Raw genomic sequence first — 21245 nt, 5'->3', positions numbered from 1 at the left:
TTGAGCAGAAGTCAACGCTTAACCGACTGAGCCATCCAGGCGCCCCTGTATTCAGTTTTTGTTGAGAATAATAAACTGGCAATCTGGCTGGTGCGTCCATCCATCTCTTTTGGGATTGGTTGGGGTGAGTCTGTGCTGGAATCAGCATGACCAGCTCTACAGCACTAATGTAATGGGAGTTTTGCAAGACTTGGGACTATGTGCTTCATCTAGAAAATGCCATTCTGTGTGACTAAGCCAGTGTGACCAGCTGACTTCCTGGGCCATGCCCCTCCCCACTTCAGAGCCCCAAACCCCTTCAAGAGCCCAACTCTCCAGGCACCTTGAGCTGGAAATCAGAAACCTAAGGATTAGGCTTCCCAGCTATGGGACTTTGGACAGGTGCATGTAGTGTGCGCAGTAGTAGTGTGCGTGCCTCAGTTTTCTCACAAGTAAACTGTGCATATTGAATCACACTATCTCTTACAGTAACTCCCTTTCTAAGTGAAGAATCAGGTGGACCCATGAACGCTGGTTCTTGCATAATATGATGAGAAGTGAGGAGATGGGCAGAGTAGGGTGGGCCCAACAGAGACCAGAATCCAGGACAGTTAGGTTCAGAATTTGTTTCAAAGCGGATTTACCACCACTGTGGGACCGTGCTCCACCCAGGGGTCCTCGGGCTTGCTCTGATGGGACTTTTCGAGGCTCTGAAGACTGAGGCCTTGCCGGATGGCCCCACCTCTCTCCTCAGCTCCCCCAAGGAGGCAGGAAGGGTTAGAAGTCGAAAATTCTGTCCAACTGGAAGGGCTGGAGAGGAGAGTTGAAGGGGCTGGAAGAGGCGGGAACTGCTTCCCAGAGCTAGGAGCAGGGTAGGGAGCTAGGGAGCCAAGGCCAGATGAAGACCCAGAGGTCTGGAGGGGCGGCTGACCCCTCCCTCGAAGGTTTGGCCGACAGGGGGCGCTGTGATCTCTTCCACGCCCTGCTTGCTGAATTCCTAGCTGCTTTCCGCTGCTTAGTGCAATGAGCGCTCGGCTTTCCCCTCCACCGTGTTCGGATGCCCGCTAGTCTTGCAGGGCACCGCCGTCTCCCCTTCCTCTTCGGGTTGCCCGGTTCAGCCCCTTGCCCGGACCAAACTGAGCAGGCTCTTGGTTTGTGGAATAAATGAAAAGATGAACGAACGAATGAATGAATGAAAAGGATCCTTCCCACAGAGCTTCCGCGTCTCTGTGCGCCCCTGGCATGTGGATGCCAAAGGTGCTGGGGGTCGGATGCAGCGCCCTCGCCCTGCTGAAGCGGGGGCGGCGGGGACCTTCTGGCCAGCTGGCTGCAGGGCGGGAACTGCCCAAACGCAGTTCCCAGCTTCACCCGGGTTCCGCGGCGCCTCTGCTTATTCCGGGCTGCCCTATTGCCCACTCTCTCGTAGATCCACCTGAGCTCCGCAAGACCCCCACACTCCCTGGACTCCCCAGGCCCGACCTCAAGCCAAGCGGGAGGCGGGAGACTGCCACCTCTCCCGCCCCCGTTGTCCCCCCGCCCCCACACCATCCCGGGCTGCAGCGGCCGCCACCGCGGCCAGCGCGTCCCGCCGGCTGCCGCAAACCTAGGCTCAGGGAGACGGGGTCGGCGCGGCGAGGGCGCGGGGAGCAGGACCCGGAGGGGAGGGCACAGAGGAGGCGAGGGGGAGCGCGCCGAGGGGCGCGGCGCGGAGGAGGGACCGAAGGGGAGGGGAGAGGCGGGAGGGGGGAGAGAGGGGAGGGGACGCTAGGCGAGGGGGCGGGGAGCCGAGGCGGGGAGCTGCGCGCACCTCGCGGAAGGCGGCGGGGACGCCGGGCGGCTGCGGGTCGGGCCGAGGTGGGAAGCGGCGGCCGGACCTGCCCGGGCCGGGGAGAGCGGGAGCCCGCGGGGCCGGGCCGGGCTGCGGGACCGGGGAGCGCGGAGCCGGGCACCTCGGCGCCGGGCAGCGACACGGGAGCCCGGCCGCCCAGTCCGCGCCGCCCCAGCCCGCAACCAACGGCCGGCCCCTCTGGGATGTCCGAGGGACCCAGGCGTCCGGGACGGTGACCGAGCGAGCCCGAGGATGGGCCGGCGCCCGCAGCTCCGGCTGGTCAAGGTAAGAGCGAGCCGGTCAGCCCCGGAGAGCGGGCGTCCCCAGCCCCGGGCCGGCGCGGGGCGCGGGTGGGCTGTGGGTGTGACGGGGGTCACCGGGGAGGGCTGTGCACAGGTCCCTCTCGCTGGACCTCTGGAGCCGGCGTGGCGGGGGCGAGGAGGACTCAAGTGAAAAAAGACATCATTGTGGCGAAGCTGCCGGGCTGTTGGTGGAGGAGGGGGTCCGCCCACCCGGGCGACCAGCTCTGTGCGGAGAATCGCTTTAGCCTCCGGGAGTGAAAACTTGGTTCCACCTCCCACCTTCCCGTGCAGACCCCGACCCCGAGACGGGAGGCTCCGGAAAGGGGTTCCCCGCCGACCCCAGCGCGCTCTCACCAGCCCCAGCCCCCCGCACGCCCCCGCCCTGGTTCTTGGGAGCTCCTTCCTGCCCCTTTCCCTGCTCGGAAAAGCTGCGAGTCCGGGGAGATAAATGTCCCCCGTGTCTCGCAGCCTTTGATCAATATCGCAATCTCCGGGGAGGAGACGGTGCATCCGGCTGCGGTCGCAGCTCCTGCGCGCTGCGGGCCGGCGGGAGCACCGCGCTCGCTCCGCCGAGCCCTTTCGCTCGCCGGTCCCTGCGCCGCGCGGCCGGCCGCGCCTGCTGCTGCCGCTCTGGTTCTGGAGACGCGATTTCGGCGCCCGGAGTTTAGAAAAGTCGCCAGATCGCACGCCCGGCGTTTGCCGGCTTAAGTTGGGGGCGACCGGGCTGCCCGAGGGCGGAGTACGCCGGGCTAGGGCTGGGGGTGTCGTCAGTCCGGCCCGCGGGTAGTGACAGCCGCCACTTCCAGAGCCCGGCGCTTCCCAAAGCGGTTCGGCTCGCCGGGTGTAGGCGCGTAAGCAGCCGCCGAAGGGAGAGGTGGGAGGGCCTCCGCACGGCTGCCGGGGAGCCGCGCTCTAGCCGGAGGATCCCGGACTCCGCAGGGTCGGTGTGGACGGCCTTGGCTACAAACGCAGACAGCACCAGCTTGACTGGGTTCAGAGCATTTAAAAGCGATTACACTGAAAAGAAGTGAATGGATTTGGGGGAGGGATGCGGATTGACTGAATTTCAGTTTTCTATCAGTTATTAAACCAACTGTACCTATACCAGCTCACAGTGGTTCGATTTAAACCAAAATTTTAAAATGTAACCGCGGTCAGGTGGTCGGTGGAGACGGTACCAGTTACTGAAGCCTTCTCCAATCCTCTCCCTCGCCTCCCAAACATTTATAAGTTGTTTTTAAAAACTGCTGAGGGTTGGTCTGATTGAACCCATATCCCCTCCCCCACCCATCAACTGAGTGGTGAACCCAGAGATTATTTTCTGGGTGATCAAGACTGGGGGAGGGCGGTAGGAAGAAAAACATCCAGAGACCTTAAATAGATGGCATCGAATGGGCATATTTTCCGAAAGGCTAGTGTGTACCCAGCCTTGCTCTGAATTCACAAATCATTAAACTGAATTGGATCTTTTAAATGGATTCAGAGAACTGAACGATAGGTTTGGAGGTTTTTTTTAAGTTTACATAGTAATCGCTGAATGTTCTTTCTCTGGCCCTTCTTAGAATCCTGTGTAATTCTCTGCTTAGAATTGGCACGTTTTCCTAAAAGAACAAACTTTTTTTTTTTCTGTTGTTATGTGTGTGTTTTTTCCTCCTAGATGGTGAGATGTGTGTGCCCTTTATGTCTGGCCTAATGAACTCAGTAGGTGTTCAATAAATACCCAATGAGGGAGAGGCAGAGAATGAATGGCCAGCTAATGCTCCTGGATAATTACGTTCCTTCTATTTATGTAGCATGTACAACTTGCTGGGCACTGATCTACCTGCTTTGCAAATATTAAGTCATTTAGTCTTAACAGCCCTAGGAAGTAGGGATTGTTACTGAAGCACAGAGAGGCTAAGTAGTTTGTTCAAGGTCACACAGCCATTGAGTGGTGGAGCAAAATTCAAACCCAGGCACTGTTGTTCTCAGGCCGTGTTCTGTTAGCTTTTATCAGCGAATATTCTAAGCCACTTAAATCTCATCCTAGACCTCTGCCAGATGGGAACCCAGATAGTTCTGTTTGTAATTATTTTATTTTTATTGTTGTTATTTTTCTTAAGGTAGGCTCCATGTCCAACATGGGGCTAGAACGCCCAACCCCGAGATTAAGAGTCAGATGCTCAGCGCGCCTGGATGGCTCATTTGGTTAAGCATCTGACTTCAGGTCATAGTCTCATGGTTTGGTTTGTGGGTTCGAGCCCTGTGTTGGGCTCTGTGCTGACAGCTCAGAGCCTGGAGCCTGCTTGGGATTCTGTGTCTCCTTCCCTCTCTCTCTGCCCCTCCCCGCTCATGCTCTGTCTCTCTCTCAAAAATAAACATTAAAGAAAAGGAAAAAAGAGTGACTTGCTCTATCGACTGAGCCAGTCAGGGACCTCTAGTTCTGTCAGTTTGCGTTCAGGGGAGTTCACCCAAAATCCAGTTTTGTCCCCAGCACTTGTTGTTGCAGCCAGTCTCGGGAAAGGACCACTCCGGGGCCCTTATGGCGGGCCTAGCACTGCACCGGCTACAGAGAACTGGGGGGAGTGTGTGCAGGTGAGTGGCAAAGGAGGGGACAGGTGAAATATTGTGTCTGCCCCCAGGGGACAGGGGGATGGAGCACCTCTGGGTCACCCACCATCTGCAGCTCCTCGCAGGGGGACCCCAGTGTGGCTCCAAGAGGTGGGCTCTGGGAGTGTGAGGGTGGAGAAGGCAAAGCCTGCTGGGATTAGTAAAGAAGAATGAGTTCTTATTATTGTTTTTGAACGTTTATTTATTTTTGAGAGAGGAAAGAGGGGGAAGGAGCAGTGAGAGAAGGACAGAGGATCTGAAGTGGGTTCTGTGCTGTCAGCACAGAGCCCGCTGCAGGGCTCGAACCCATGAACCGTGAGATCATGACCTGAGCCGAAGTCAGACGCTCTACTAACTAAGCCACTCAGGCGCCTCAAGGAGGGTGAGTTCTGAAGACGGTGCTGGTTTTATTGCTACTGTTCTCATCATAAGAGCAATCTCGCAGCACTACACACAGTCTGGAAACCAGAAGGGACAGTTGTTACCTCCTCACCCTCCTAACACAGCTACTGCTATCGTTTTTTGAGTTAATGCCTGTAGGCCCTTTCTCAAGTGCAGGTTTGGGCACCACTGTGGCCATCGGGCACACCTTGTCACTTACTCTGTCACAGCCCAAGTCTGGCCTGTGTTATTCCCAAGCCTCCAGAGGGAGCTTGTCGACATCTGCGTACTGCTTGTGAGTGGATATACTTTGGATTCCTATACTGGAGCACATTTGGACCATTTCCAGATTCTTTCTTTGACAGACAGTATGGAGCCAGGTTTTGAGGGGGGCATTGGCAGAAGGCAAAAAAAGTGAGCCCAGGGTGGGGCCCCAGCCTGCCTTGCTGTGTGGGGACAATTGGGCTGGCCACAAACCAGGTGAAAGGAGGAGAGTGGGGCTGAAAGCCAGGCTAGGCCGTTTGGATTGGAAATGAATCTCTAGGGAGGGGTCTGTCCAGTTCCCAAGGAGGATTCGGACCCGTGGAAAAGCAGAGGCTGTGAGGATCAGCTCAAGTGGAAAATCCGTTTCTCACCTTCTCTGACATTTGCTCCTCAGAGAGCGTCAGCAGCCAGCGGGGTTCAGCTGCACGGGAGTTTGGAGGGTCCAACGTGCCCCTTGGCAGCGTCCCCAGGGCCCATGATGTGTGCCGAACCCATAGACCCGAGCCCTGGCCGTGGTGTGGCCAGAAGGAAGGCGTTAGGCTCAGGGGCTTATCATCAGCAGTTATGGGGTGGAGAGACCATCAGCCTGGGATTTGGCAATCTGACTTTGGTCTCAGTTGTGCCTCTAATTTAGCTGTGTGACTTAAGATAGGTCACCATCCCTCTCTGAGCTGCATTTTCTCTACTGTAAACAGGGGTGTTGGACTAGATTCCCTGGTACCTTTTATGTCTCTGTGAAAGATCTGTTTCCAAATACTTCTTGGGGCCATGACCTTACCTGGGAAAAGTGGGGTGCAGCAGATTCAATTCCCAGCTCTGTTCCTCCCCAGCCATGGCATCTTGGTACTTGGTACTTGGACTAAGTACTTGAGTATCCCCAGCTATGAAATGGAGGCAATACTTAACTCAGAAGGTTGAGGTAAAGATGAAAGAGTTCATACATGGAAAAGTGCCTGAAATAACACCCGATACAGAGTTTGTTTTTAGAAAAAGCTGCAAGGTGATTGCTTGCATTTCAGATGAAGGGGATCATGCAGGAAAAACAACTGGGAAGAAGGACTCTTGGATGCTCAATATATAGCATTTTTGCATCTTTCCCTTTTCACAGCACCGAGCCTAAGAATCCACTGCATGTAGTAGGCATTTCTCAAATGTCTGTTGACCAGATGGATGGCATTATTCTTGCATCTTCGGGTTTCCTTCTGCACGATCAGAGTGGACTCATTGCTGTTCCCATGGGATGCAGATGTCATGTCAAAACCACTCTAGCAGGCACAGCCATCTCTGATACAGAAAAGACAGGAATTTCCCCTAAAGGATACTCTTTTTAAAAGGCAGGAACGAAGGAAGGAAGACAGCTAGCAGCAAACAGCCAATGCAGCACTCCAGGGATTTAGAGGATCTGCTGAGAGTAGAGCCTTGGCTCATGAAACTCTAGCCCCTTTGCTGTGTTCAGAGAAGAGCTGGCTGGTAGCAGGTGACCTGGAGCCTTTCTTGTTTCCTCCTCTGTGCAGAGCCGGGTGGGGTGATGTCTCCCAGCTCTGACTCTCCTCTGACCAACGATGGCATCAACAAAAGGAAGTGTAAGTCCATTTTGGAGCTAAGGCCAAGTCTCAATTTTAGCTACAGTTTTTACATTCAAAGAATGAATTTGTTCATTACAAATGACCCCTGTCTACTTAGATTCTCAGAGTCCCTTGGCACTAACATCACCGAGTCCTTTCTCAGCGCTTGCGTTCAGACTTGCTCTTGGCCAGCTCCCTCGCTCCACCCAATATGGCGGTCAGCATCTTCTTTTACAGGTGGGAACATCATGTGAAGCAGATGTGGGCTCCAGGCAAGTGAGGTGATCACTCTGAACCTCAGTTTCTTCAAATGTAAAAAGGGAAAAAAGAGTACCTCCTTTAAGGGATTCATCATCATGATTTCATGAGATGTCAGGTGTGAAGTTAAGCCCAAATGCGCAGTGTCTGACATATAGTAAGTGCTTCATAGTCACGATAGTGGTCACTTAATAAATCAGGCCAAATTTTATTAATCCAAAGAAAACCATCAAAGCAGGGGTGAGGAAATGGGAAGTGGAGGGGAATGCTTGGCAATGGAGAATCTCCCCTTGCACCAGAGCCTTGTCACAGTCCCCTGGGGGAGAAGGGATGGGGTCACCTGCTGTCAGCTGAGGGCAAAGTCCAAGGACGAGGCTCCTGCAATCGGCCCTCTGGATATCTGACATCTGGGAAAACGTTTGATAATAAAAGTACAGACATGTAGGGAGGATAATATAACATGATTAACTCACTGATGCAAACAATGATTTTGAAAACAACTAGCTGGAATGTATTAAGCAACAGATTATTAACCTTTTCTGAGTAAGTGGTGTCTGCTTCGGCAAAATGGAGGAAGGCGGGTGGGGAAGACAGGGGGAGGGAGCTTGGGGAGCAGGGACATAAGCTTCCTTTCCTGTGGAATGGCCATGTTGAGATGCGTTTCTGGGAGACGGGTCCCCTGTCCACAGAGCTGCCTGCTCTTTGGCGAGGGTCCACGCAGCAGCCGTGAAACTGTTTCAGAGACAAACGAAGAGATTGGGGAGTGCCCTTCCTGCCCTATAAACACAGGCAATGTCATGATCCCACCTTGGCCCTGCTGCACCCCCACCCACCCCCGTGAGGAGCTTAGAGGAGGGCTTTGTGGGGTCCGCCCCTGCCCCCCTCCACCTGTCAATCTGTCCCCAACCTCCAGCCAGTGTGGCGGTGAGCCAGGGCACCTAGGTCAGAGCCCAGGACAGAAACTGGCCAGACTGGTCCAGCTGCTTCCGTAGCTTTGTTCTAGGCTGTCAGACTGTAATTTGGAGTATGAAGAGGTGGTGGGGCTATCCTGAGGCACAGTGGGAGACTTAGGGGATCTTTGGGACAATGTTCTGCCTAGTGTGTCTGGCAGGTACCTGGCCAAAGAGCCAGGAGGCGAGCCTACCCCGGGGTGATGGGGTAGGGCCAAGGAGGGCCGCGACATTTCATTTACGGCAGAGACTTGACATTTCATTTATGGCGGGGACTTTCTCTGCTCTGACCCGTATTTCTCCAGCCTCTTTGGCAGGGTGTGGGAAAGGCTCAGTGGTTTCCAGAGGGGCCGTCCTGACACTGTGCGGGTGGAGCTGGGCGGGGGGGAGAGGAAAGCAGGCCCAAGGATGCACGGCTGGGCTATGCAGGCTGGAGGAAACTGGGTCCAGAAGGGGTTTGGCTACTCTGGGGGAGGGTGGAGAGAAAGCGAAGGCGCAGTCCTCCGGGGTGGAGGACTCCCCCTCCACCTCCCCCTGCCCTGGGGTGCCCCGATGCCACTAACAGAGGCAAAGATCCCATAGGCTGTGGGCCTGTTCAGGGTGCACAATGTTGTCATTATAGAAGATGTGGGCATGCAGACAGACAGCAAGGGAGAGGCAGACAGAGACAGAAACTAAAAGTGATGCAGAGGTGAGTACCACTGGCTCAAGCTGGCACGAGACAGAGAGAGATCAGGACAGAAAGGCCTGGAGGACAGAGGAGGGAGGAAGGGAGAAGGAGAGGGAAAGAGAGAGAAAGAGGTGGTAGCAAGAAAAAAGACCTATGTGTCAGTTTTGGCCGTTCTTGCTTTGTACTTTCTCTGTAGCGCCCAAGAGGCCGTGTGCCCTGCTTCCGAGGCTGGAGGTGACATTTCCCCTCTTCATTTCTTACAAGAATCACCTCCCCAGCCCATTGCTAGCCTTCCTGGGGAGCAGGGATGATCTGAGGCTGAGGCTCGCCATGTGAGGCTGCTGATGCATGTGGTGCGCACACCGGAGTGCTCCCCTCGCCCTCACCAGCTTCCCACTGCGGCCAGGGCTGAGTTCTCCTCCCCAAGTTCAGAATGAACACAGCCTGCTGCCTTTGTGGTCCTCGCTGATTATACATGCAATCTGTCTATCTGTCTGTCTTGAGCCATTTTTGCAGCATTTGCAATAGCGTGCCCCCACCTGCTACCCCCTTAGACGGTCACACCCCGTCCTGGCTTCTCTAAGTGCAGTCAAACCTGCGAGGCTGGTGCGTGGCATTCACCAGCTCGGGGCCAACGCTGGAGGACTGACTCCCGGAGGAGCAGCCGGACACCCAGGGGCGGTGGGCTCAGCAGTGGGAGTGGATGGTCACTCTCCATGGCCACTCCCTGGGCCACACGTGCCTGGCTGGGAGGCCGAGAGGCTGGCCCTGGGACAGACGCCGGTGTCCTGGGCTTGGTCTGTGCCCCTACTTTCCCCCCTCTTCCTGCCCTTTCTCTCCACTTCTCTTGGCTGGATGCACCATTTACGGAGTAGGCTCTGTGCCAGGGCCCACACCCACGTCTCCATGGAGTCCTCCTGTCCATTCTAGAGGTGGAAGAATCAGACACTCCTAGCATCCATCGATCCTCTGTGCCTCCACCTCAGTCACACTGCACCCCCCCCCACCACCGCCAGAATACTCATGTCTAACTGCTGCCCTGCCTTTGGCCATGCTCCTTGTGGGAGGGGTCTCTGCACTGATCCTGTCTGACATGTCCACCAAAGTCTTCCTGAACTATCCCCTACCCCCTCTTCCAGGAAGCCCTCCAGTCCAAGTACATCTTCTAGTGCATGGTGGGCTCTCAGACAACAGGGGGCCCTCCTCCCATAGGATGCTCCACACATTCGCTAACAAGACCCCCCATGGACCCCTGGTCACTCATGCCCCCCTGCCCCCCTCACTCCCGGCCCCTGTTCCCGCCATAGACTCAGAGTTATCAGGGCCGGAGGAGTCTCTTAAATTAAAACAAACACAGAGGCTGCCAGCACCTAGTCCAGTGCCCCGCGCACACATGGCACATCATAGATGCGGAAGGGGAGGGCATCTCCCTGATCCTGCCTCCCGCTGCACGAGTGCCTGTGCCCGTGGAGGTGCTATGGCGACAGGAGACACAGAAATGACAAGCTAGACAGATAGATTCCTCTGCCTCTGCTGTGGATTTATGACTCACTGGCCTATCCAGGGCTACACTGTCACTGCCGCTTAGTAACATTGAGCGATTCCAGCCCTGCGCGGTGTCCCACCCCGGTCCCCATAGCACTGGGGGCATCTGTCCCCATGTGAAAGCAAGGGCATCACTTTGCATCATGAGGGTTCTGGGCACAGTCAGTGGGAGACGTTGCTAGAGGGGGATTTGGAGCTGGGCTGAGGACAAAGGTGCAAGAACCTTCACGGAACTGGGGGGTCTTAATGTTTTTTTTTTTAATGTTTATTTATTTTTGAGAGACAGAGCACGAGAAGGAGAGGGGCAGAGAGGTAGGGAGACATAGAATTTGAAGCAGGCTCCAGGCTCTGAGCTGTCAGCACAGAGCCCTACGTAGGGCTCAACCCTCAAACCGTGAGATCATTTACCTGAGCCGAAGTCAGACGCTTAACCACCTTGTCTGAAGGCTGGGGGCTTCAGACAGCAGGGCGCTTAGGTCCCCAAGGAGGGGCTGGGAGGAGGCTCGGTGGCAGCCCAGGGCTCCCTCCACATCGCTGCGCTGGTTCTGCAGCTAACGAGGCAGGAAGGGCCAGGCAAGACAGACGTGGCCAGAGGAGACCGGAGGAAAGCAGTGGGTCCATTCTTGGCTCCCTCCAGGGGATCCCGTCTCTCAATCCACCTCCCAACCCCTCCATTCCCTACGGGCGGGGGCCAGGCAGCCTTCGGAGTCATTCTCTCCGGTTTGCTGAGCCCCGAGAGCCTTGCCGTTAATGCTGCTGCCAGGCCGTGAGACGCAGGGCACACGCGCACCCCTGAGGAGTGGAGCAGCCCCGAGAGGTGGCACTGACCCTAAAGCTGGGGCTGTAGGGTGCCTACCAGGTGCTACTTCCTGGGCAAGTCACACAACCTTTCCAGGCTTGGTCCTCGTCTGGGCCACGAGGGAAAATAAAGAGGAAATGCCTCTGTGGTGAAGGGCCCGTCCTCAACCAAACTGCCTGGGTGAGACCCCCCCCCCACTTCTTGTGGGGAGGTCCCCCCACCCAAGCCTCCACTGCTCCCGGACGCTGGCCCCAACCACGGAGCCGCCTCCAGGGGGGCCTCCCCGATAAGCCAGCCATCGTCAGCTCTCCTCCAGCTAAGGCGGGGCTTCTCAAACGGGCTGCAGGGAAGGACCACGTGGCGGACTGGCACCTGGTCCTAATGCAGTGATGGCCGTGCAGACTGTTGCGGCCCGACTGCCCCGGAGAGGTGGACAACATCGGCCTTGGTCTAACCCTGTTGTTCAAGGAGATGAGTCTAGTGACATCGCGCAAGGATGTCCGAGCAAGGACAATCACATCAGGGTTTCCGAATGCTGATTCTCAGTGACAAACATCTGCTGCTCGGGACCACCATGGGTGGGTCTGAAGCCCTCCCCTGGAGCCAGAATTCATGGCCTGGAATCCCCCTGGCTCACTTTTCGTGGGAGCCTGGCTGCCGGTCGTGCTCTGTACCTGTGCACGTCCTGCCGTCAGGACTCGGCGACAGCCAGAGCGGCTCGTCGGGCAGGAAGAGCCCGGAGGGTGGAAGGAATCCTTTGGTTTCCTCAGAGCCCTTGCCCCTGGCAATTCTGCGTGGGCCCCTTCCTCCTTCTGGTTTTCACGCATCAAGCTGCACCTTGTCACTAAGGCCGGGGGAAGACTCATGACCTTCAGTGGTCGCGGTGCTCTGATGAGACAAGGGATATCCTGTGGTGGGCTCACCCCATCGCTCACAGACATCAGTCCCATGTCGGTTCTAGCCCTTGGCCCCGGGCTGGCCCAAGATAAGGGAGCAAGTGCTCCAGGGGCCGGCTCTGCCTCCTGCCTCCAAAGTGCCAGCCCTGGGGACAGGCTGCTCCAGAGCCTGGGCTGGGCCAGCCCCGTCTGCCTGTTGTTTCCGGGAAGAGGTGACTGCACGATGCCTTCCTGGGGCTGCTCGCTTCCCTGCATTGGCTGCACCTGCAGGCTGGCACTTTCCTGCTTCTCCCGTGCACACCCCTGCCTGGAGAAGCCCACTGGGCAGCACCAGCAGTGAGCTGAGGGACTGCTCAGCTGGCCAGGCACCCCCATTCCCGAAGGAGCCCTGCCTTCAGCCCGAGGCCAGGAGTTTGGTGAATGACTGGTCCAAGGTCCCACGGGGCATTTGCTGGATGGAGTGGCATCAGGGCCTCTTTTTGTCTTACAGACCTGTCTCCCTTATTCTCTCATTTTCCCCAGCCGCCCCCCCTCGCTTTTCCCACCCCCGCACCCCTACCCCAGCTTCCATGATGGGCTTGCAGGTGCACGTTTTCAGATCCGGGAGGACGCTACAAACCACTCCAGCTTACGGTTTCCAAATCTCAGCACTGTTGACATTTGGGGCCAGGCCCTTCTTTGCTGTGGAGGCTGCCCTGTGCATTTGAGCTTATAGAGCAGCCTTCCCGGCCTCCAGCCACTAATGCCAATAGTGCTTTAGTTGTGGCAACCGGAAATATCTCCCGACATGTTTCATGGGGGACAAAGTTGCCCCCAGTTGAGAAGCACTGGTTCAGTTACCCTCACTTCGGTGCGTCACTTGGAGAGCATTAAATAATAGACTCCTGAGTTTCCCCTCAGGACTGCTGAACCTGAATCTCTGGGGTGCAGCCTGAGAAACAGAATTTTCTATCCCAGATGCCAAGGACCATCTGGAAGCCTTGGGTTTCATCTAATTCACTCCTTTTACAGGCAAAGAAACAGGGAGGGCCATTGCCTGCCTTACGGATGAGTATATAGTTATTCCTAATCTCTGCTGCAAGTTACCCTGCTCGATGGGGTTCGCCGGTCAAGGAGCCCCTTGACACCAACCCCTCAGGGCCTTGGAAGGCAGTTGCTTCTGCAGAAAAAAACAGCCTCAAAACCTTTAGCCATTTTCTAATAGAACCTGATTTCATATCCCTTTTAAGACGCAGCTTCTTCAAGGACCTCCCTTTTCTGCTGACACCGAAATATTCCTACTTTGTCAGAGAGCAGGCTACGCCGAGGAGCGGAGCGCACAGCTGGTAGTGACACCTGTGTCGCCTCTGACTTCACACACTGTCCCGGGCATCTCAGCTCTGTGTCCCAGAGTAGCAGATGCCTCTCCCACGCCCTCAGGGATGGTTTCCCAGAGTCTGGGAGCCACTCACGGCTCCCAGGAGCAAAGGGCCGGATCAGAGCCCCGGCCGGGCTCCACTTCTCTCTGAGAACCAAACTCAACCCTTCCTGAGCCCCCTGACAGCGTCCGACGGGTGTCTACCACTGAATCCCACTGGTGGCTCTTGGGAAGCCAGGCGGTGGCCCAGAACTGGAGAGCAAGAGGCAAAGGAGACCTGTACCTCTTCTTCTGGAGGGTCTGTGCTGGGGGGATGGGTGGGGAGCAGGAAGGGAGGCAGGACCTTCAGGGAAACAGGCCGGCCGGCCCAGGGGTACAATCCCAGCAGCGAGTGCGGCTCTTCCCCCAGGCCCTCCACTCCCTGTGATAAACAACCTCAAGCAAGTTACCATCTGTGTATGCATCAGTTTGTCATCTGTGCGGTGGGAAGAGAATAAAGGCTCCAACTCTTGGGGTCCAGAAGGATTAAAAGGGAAAAATGAGAGTCTGGCTCTGTACAAAGCCTTCAGTAAAAACTGGAATTTAGAAGAAGGAAAGAAGAGAGAAAGGGAGTAAGGAGGGAGAAGGAAGGAAGGAAGGAAGGAAGGAAGGAAGGAAGGAAGGAAGGAAGGAAGGAAGGAAGGAAGGAAGAGAGGGAGGGAAAAGGGAGACCTATGAAGACTAAGAGAGCTGGAGAGGTTGAGACCAGGATAGAGATGGGAGGGCGAAGGGGAGGGAGGCAGGGAGAATGAAGGCCATGAGCTATGAGAAAATACTAATGAGTGGATCTGAGAGGGAATCCTACCAAGAGAAGGAGAGAATGAACGCAGAAGCAGCAAAAAAGGAGAGCAGAGGTGGTGGGGGTGAGCAGTGCTCCGGGCACTGCCCGCCCCCACCACCTCCCTTCCCTGTGCCCAGCGAATCCCCGCAGGCAGGCACCACACACTGTCACAGGTGGATGCTGGCCGCTGGGAACAGAGTGCTGGTGGTAAGTGGGTGCGCATGCCCTGGGTGGCCAGAGGACCCGTCCAGGAACTTCCGGAGAGAAGGACCAAGTCAGGAAGGAAGCCACTTGCGCAAAGTCAATAATAGTTCTCATTACCATTTGTTAACTGCTTACCATGTGTTCGGCCCGGGCTGTTTTAAATGCACCATATTGTTGACTCTTCAAGAGCTTGAGGGTGTAACTATTTCATCCTTATTAGCCCCATTTATAGATTGGGAAACTGAGGCTCAGAAAAGTTAAGTCACCCAAGGTCACGCAGGAAGGAAAGGGCAGATAAAAGATTCCCATGTGGATATCTCTGGCCCCAGAGTTCGAGACCTGATTTCTACTCTCCCATAGATCCTGAAGGCACAGCCTGTTCAGACCTGCAACGGAATGTAGGGAACACACTCATTTGACAGATGAGGAAACTGAGCAGGGGAGAGACTCGTCCATGGAGCAAGTTTGCCAGAGTCAGAACAGGATCGCGGCCCTGCACTGCCCACCCCAAAAAGTTCTTGCCTCCAGGACACCCTGCTAAGGAACGAAGGGCTAAGCATCCAAGAGACAGCTCCTGGCATCTAGAGGAAAAGTGATGCTAGAAAATGGGAAATAGGAAACTCCTGGTGGACACCTCGTGGTCAAAGGAGGCAGAGAGTAAAACCCACCTGTTCATTCATTTATTCAGTCAGTCATTTATTTATTCGATGCATAGTGGGACCTACTCTGTGCCAGGCTCCACTGAGAGTAGAGACAGCCAAACAGAGGCCAATGGCCAGTATATCTGGGATCTGTGGGGTGGGGGTGGGGGTGGGGGTTTGTGTAAATCCAGAGCTGGGGGCTTGCAGGTGCTCGCTGGCCCTGGGGTGGGTGAAGCAGGCCCCCAGTGCTTTCAGCTGTGCTGAGGGGCCTTATTACAGGAGTGGAGGAGAGAAGCATCAAGGGGCGGGGGCAGGGCACACCATGAGCCCAGGACCCCAGGGAGAAGGGGTGGAGGCGAGGAACACCCCCGGCAAGCCTGATCTGTAGGCAGGAGATTTTCCTTTCCATTTTTTCCTCTCTGCACAACACCAATTTAAGTTAATTAAATGTAACAATAAATTATTTCTCATCTGCCTAAAATAATCTCTCCCAACCCACCCACTTTTGGAGAAACGCACAGGCTCTTTGCCTCGAGGTGGGGACAGGCTGCAGCTGTCACAGAAAGAGGCTGTCAGGGGAGGACCTGGCCTGGGCAGGAAGGGGAACGGAGGCTGCTTAGGGGGCAAAGGCCCTGGGCAGGCACGAGAGGGCTGAGGCGGGGTGCGCACGGCATCGCTGTCCTTCGTACCAAGTCTGTTTTCACCCTGGCTGGCGTCCAGCGCACCTCTGCGTGGATCAGGAAACGCACCCCGGAGGGCCTGGCGCACAGCCTGCGATCCCATCCCCCAGGGACCCCTCTGCTTGGCACCTCCGTGCAGGGCGGAAACTGCCCAGTGGCACGTGGGCCCCGCCTCTGCCCACCACCATCACTCTGTGTCTGTAGATCTGTGCCCTGGAGGCGCAGACTTGTCTCTGCAGAGTTGACTGGGCATATGTTTTGCTTCTACAAACCAGATCCTAGTTTTTAAATGCAACAGGGGAGCCGGCTTTTTAAAGAAATCCTGATTTATGACCCTCTTCTTTCTCACATTTAGATTTTTTTCTCTTGGCTTTACTTAAAGCAGGCTACACCTAGGAGCGCCTGGGTGGCTCAGTCAGTTAACCGTCCGACTTTAGCTCAGGTCATGATCTCACAGTTTGTGGGTTCAAGCCCCATTTCAGGCTCTGTGGTGACAGCTCAGAGCTTGGAGCCTACTTTGGATTCTGTGTCTCCCTCTCTCTGCCGCTCCCCTGCTTGTGCTTTTCTTTCTCTCTCTCAAAGATAAATAAACACTAAAATTTTTTTTTAAATAACAGGCTACACTTTGCAAACCAATATATCTGATAAAAGACTAATATGTTAGATATATAAGGAATGTGAACAACTCACCACCAAACACATACACACCAATACTCCAATTAAAAATGGACAAAGAACTTGGATAGGCGTTTTTCCAAAGAAGGTATTCACATGGCCAACAGGTACATGAAGAGGCGATCACTCATCACCAGGGAAATGCTAATCAAAGCCACAATGAGATATCACCTGCTAGGATGAGAACTATCAAAAAGACAGGAAGTAACAACTGCTGGAGAGGATGGGGAGAGCAGGGAACCTCCGCACATGTCTCTGGGAATGTAAATTGGTGCTGCCACTGTGGAAGACAGTATGGAGTTTCCTCAAAAAATTAAAAATAGCACTTCTGAAATTTTTTTTCTTTTAATGTTTTATTTATTTCTGAGAGAGAGAGACAGCATGATCAGGGAAGGGTCAGAGAGAGAGGGAGACACAGAATCCAAAGCAGGCTCCAGGCTCTGAGCTAGCCGTCAGCTCAGAGCCCGACACGGGGCTCAAACCCACGAACCGTGAGATCATGACCTGAGCCGAAGTCGGATGCTCAACCGACTGAGCCACTGAGGCACCCCAAAAATAGCACTTTTGTATGAGCTACGAATTCCACTGTCCGTGTATGTGTCTGAAGGAAGTGAAATCACTGTCTCTAAGATTTGTGCACCCCCATGCTCGTGGCAGCATTATTTACAATTGTGGAGACCTGGAAAGAGCCTAAGTGTCCATTGAATGAATGGATAGAGACACTATCATCTATCTATCTATCTATCTATCTATCTATCTATCTATCTATCTATCTATCGACAGAGCCCTGCTTTAGTTCAACTCTCTTGATAATCAAGGATGATTCTGAGGCCCAGAGTGACCAAACCGTGGACTCGGTCCATGGACATGTGCAGAGCACTTTACATTTCAGAAGTGATCTCTCTGTGTTTTCCCCCAAGCGGTCAACATCCCTGCTGTGCAGGTAAGAAAGAACTCATTGCCTGGAGGCTCAGGTGACTCACCCAATGTCACAATATCAGTGGCGGGACTAGGCTCAGAACTTAGAAGCAGGAGGGACCTTGTGGAGGGATCGCTCTGGAATGTGGCTCTGGCTCTGGCCCTGGCCCCCAGACCAGGTTTTCCTGGGGGTTCTCCCAAGTCCGGCATCAGAGGGAGTCATGCAAGAAGGCAGGCCCTTCGTGCTCACCATGAACTCCTGGGTGGTGGGGGCAGCCCCCAGTGCCTCCAGGCCACCCCTCTTCTCCCTCCAGCGGCCCTTCAGGACCTTCCCTAAAAGGTTAATTACCCAATCATCCCATCAAAGGAAATTGCACTTTTGTGCCTCAAAGAGCGAACTGAGCTTCATCGGCTTAGTTATTTATGGCCTCTAATAAGCATGTCTGGGTGTGATTAACCTTTATGCCAGAGCCACACTGGGAATTGGGATGGCAGCTTTAATTCCCGCCACTGCGCTGGCCTGGGGGCGGGACATGGGCCACAGCTTCAGACTGCCACCCCCAGCCCTCCCCCTCTGAGGGCCCCTGCACCTTCCCTCTCCTGCCCCTCCCTTCTTTCCATGCCCTGTCCTGATCTGGGCCCTCCCCCTCCCTCCAGCTTCTATCCACTTAAAAATCAGACCCAGGTCGCCTCCCCACTGGATCCCAGTCCCCACCCAGCTGCTACAAACAGCTCTATGACTTTGGACTCAGCTACAAAACCCCTGTAAAACAGAGCACGTGACCTGTCCCGTCTGTATTCCTCGGAACAGTGCCCCTTCCTGTCAGGGACCCACTGGGACAGTCACGTTATAAACCCAGTGGCAGCGCGCCCTTGGCCTTCTCAGATTTAACGTTCAAGATTCGGCTTTTTGGTCGGGGAGGAATTGGCCACTGAGGCACAGGCTTTGTTTTGGGCTTTGGAGCTGCCCGGCTGCTGTGCAGAGGTGAGGCATCACCTAGTGCGGGAGCCTGGCACCCCGCCAGCTGTAGATTCCTGATGCCATTTTGTTTTTTCTCTACCACTGTCTGGAAAATAGTAAACCTCATAATGTCCCGAACACTTGGTTTGTCAGAAACGGTTCTGGAAGGAGAGCCAGCAGCCAGAGCGAGTGACAGAAGGGAGAGGCCAGCAGAGCGGCCCAAGAAAGTGGTGGTTCTGAGGCCAAAACCACTTTTGGTGTGATTTGGTGGAGGCCTGGGCCTCTGATGCGACCTCATCCACCATAAGCTCTGGCCGTATAGTTTGGGTGTAGACCTCCCTGAGCAGTGGAGGGAACACTGTGCCCTACCCGGGAAAATGGCTGTCAAGACACACACCATGCTGCATTTAATTACAGGGTTTCACACCTCCTCGTGTTGCATGCGGACCTCAGATTAAGAACTCTCAGCCTTAGGGGCGCCTGGGCAGCTCAATCAGTTCAGCCTCCAACTGTTGATTGTGGCTGAGGTCATGATCTCGTGGTCATGAGATCGAGCCTTGCATCAGGATCCATCCTGAGCATGGAGCCTGCTTGGGATTCTCTCTCTGCCTCTCCCTCTTCCCCTCCCCTACTTGCACATGCTCTCTCTCTCTTTCTTTCTCTCAAAATAAAAATAAATAAATAAAAGTTAAAAAAAAAAAAAGAACTCTCAGCCTTGGAAGGAAACAAACAATATCCTGGAAATTCTGGGGGCCTGTTCCCATCATGCAATAATTACCTGTGGATGGAGCTGGAAATCTGGTGAAGAGGAGATCAGTGTGTGGTGTGGTGAAATACATAGGAAAACTCCAGACTTTTCATGGAAGTGGATTCAGGAATGAGCCAGAAGCCTTTACAAACCCTTCCTCAGAGAAAAACGTGGCACAGGCACTGGTTCTGTGCAGAGCGACCTTTCCTGGGAGGAGAGGGTGGTTCAGGAATTTTAAGAAGCATTTTTCCTTTGCACAGTGCCAGCCCTGTTGGCAGAAAATGACTTTGTGAACCGTCACATCCGAAGAGATGGAAGGGTCAGGGTTATAGGCAGCCAGCCAAGGACAGGCTAGCCCTTCGTCCTTTGCGTGCATGGCATATGGTCATGATGAACCTGGATTTGCTCTGCTCCTCTGTGAACCCTAGGACATAAAGGTGCAAAGCTAAGACCTTCTGGCTTTGCCATTAATCAGAACTGAGGGGAGTAAGTGCTTTGCACCAAGGTGATTTCACACATTGAGGACTAGCCAGGGGTCTCCGTTTATGAACCTTGTGAGCACCTGGGTTCAGTGCGTGTGCAGGGGGCTTGGGCATGACAGGGGACTGAGTTGCTTTGGAGTGCTGGGGAACGAGCTGCTAAAAGGAGGGCTCTGGAAATGGCTTTTGAGGACTGCAGGGCTCACCAGGTGAGGTGAGAGGGGTGCGCGGGCAAAGAAATACAAGGGCAAAGGAGTGTGGACAGCAGCGGGGTCCCGTGGCTGGGCCGTGATAAGTAATTCAATGTGGACAGAACGTGGTGTGCTTTTGAGGGGGATTTGAAAGACCAAGGCACAAACACAGCTTCAGGATTAGAAGGACGGTGGTGGAATGTCAGGCAGCGGGGCTGCTATTCTCAAATAGGGTGTTTCCAGCTCCGAACTGGCTCTGGGAGCCCCACGTCCATTGTGTGTGTGTGTGTGTGTGTGTGTGTGTGTGTGTGTGTGTGTGTGTTGGGAGGTGGTGGAGGCAGCCGTAGAGTGACAAGCTGGGAGCAGGGATTCCTAGTCACCTTCTAGAAGGGACCTCTGGTCACCCCAGCAGAGTAGCCCCTCTCTAGGCACAGCACAGAGCTGGGTCCGTGCTGACTACTGAACTGAGCCATGCCGGTTCGGGCGGTGAGGACGCTGCTCCTTGCTTAGCTAGCGAGAGCCGCTGGCTTGTCTAGTGGCTCCCTCCCCTCTCTCCTTCTGCGTTTTCATTTGGAAAATGAGGGTAAAGATAGTTCTCCATCTCTCTGGGGACTGTGAAGTTTAATTACTGATTAATAAAGTGTTGGAAGTTCCTTGGGGGCAGACAGATGAACGGGTTTGTTCTAATCACTTCCACATCCTAGAAGGGAGTTAGCAGAGTGTCCCGAGCGCTGGGCACAGACCGGAGCGTACGGGGCTGGGGGTGTGCCTGTTAGCCTGGAGCTCGGCCCAGTAAGAGCAGAAAGACCCCCGTGATGGGACCGGAGTGTGCCAGCAAGGGAATGGAATAAACAAAGTCCACTAAGGACTCAGACACAGCGATGAAGGCACATGTGGGTGAATCATTAGGGTCGGAGGGGGGGACCTCCTGAAGGAGGTTGGGGGCGGGACAGACTCTGACCATAAGTGAGGAGTATTCGATTCCATGTTGGAGTGGACGGTAGGAGAGAAGGGAGCAGAGCCTGCCTCTGTCATGGGACAGGAGTGGGGAGGAGCAGGTCCTGGGGCAGGTGGGTGGCATTAATCGGGCGGGACAGGGCGGAAGAGGGTATTCACGGCAAGTGAGCAGGGAAGGCTCACCTCTGGGAAAGGGCAGGTCGGGTTGCTTCTGAGGACTGGTGAAGGGTCCTGAGGTTCAGAAAGGGTGAGTGGGGAGGAGTCCAAGGGAAGGGAGGGTATACAACACGGGAAGGGGTGGGGTAAGAGGGTATACAGCTTGGGGAGCTCAGGGCAGGGCCGGGACTAGGGTGAGGCGAGGGGGACATTCTCCCCAAGCACAAAGTTTAAGGGTGTCCAAAATCTCATCATGACAATAGACAATATTTTAATATTATCACTGATTTTTCCCTCTACCCCAGGCTCCAATATGCCCACACTGTTACTGAGCTTGGTCTTTCTGAAAAAGTTTTTGAGGGGCTTCTGAGTGACTCAGTCGGTTACGCATTCGACTCTTGATTTGGGCTCAGGTCATGATCTCACGGTCGT

At 54.9% G+C, this 21245-nt stretch overlaps 1 protein-coding gene across 1 annotated transcript in view; it reads left to right on the top strand.

Annotated features, from left to right (window-relative positions):
- The first annotated feature begins 1818 nt into the window (after positions 1-1818).
- Positions 1819-21245, top strand: part of CRHR1 (corticotropin releasing hormone receptor 1) — a 48141-nt gene continuing 28714 nt past the window's right edge. Inside the window, exon 1 of the mRNA XM_039250684.1 lies at positions 1819-2092. Within this exon, the coding sequence (XP_039106615.1) occupies positions 2060-2092 (33 nt within the window). The 5' untranslated portion in view covers positions 1819-2059. The remainder of the gene's footprint in view (positions 2093-21245) is intronic.

This window comes from Hyaena hyaena, unplaced genomic scaffold, assembly GCF_003009895.1.
Source record: "Hyaena hyaena isolate Hyena2069 unplaced genomic scaffold, ASM300989v1 scaffold_378, whole genome shotgun sequence".
In the NCBI taxonomy this organism is placed as follows: Eukaryota; Metazoa; Chordata; class Mammalia; order Carnivora; family Hyaenidae; genus Hyaena; species Hyaena hyaena.
The sequence above is the reverse complement of the archived record's forward strand: the minus strand, read 5'-3'. Positions and strand labels throughout refer to the sequence as shown.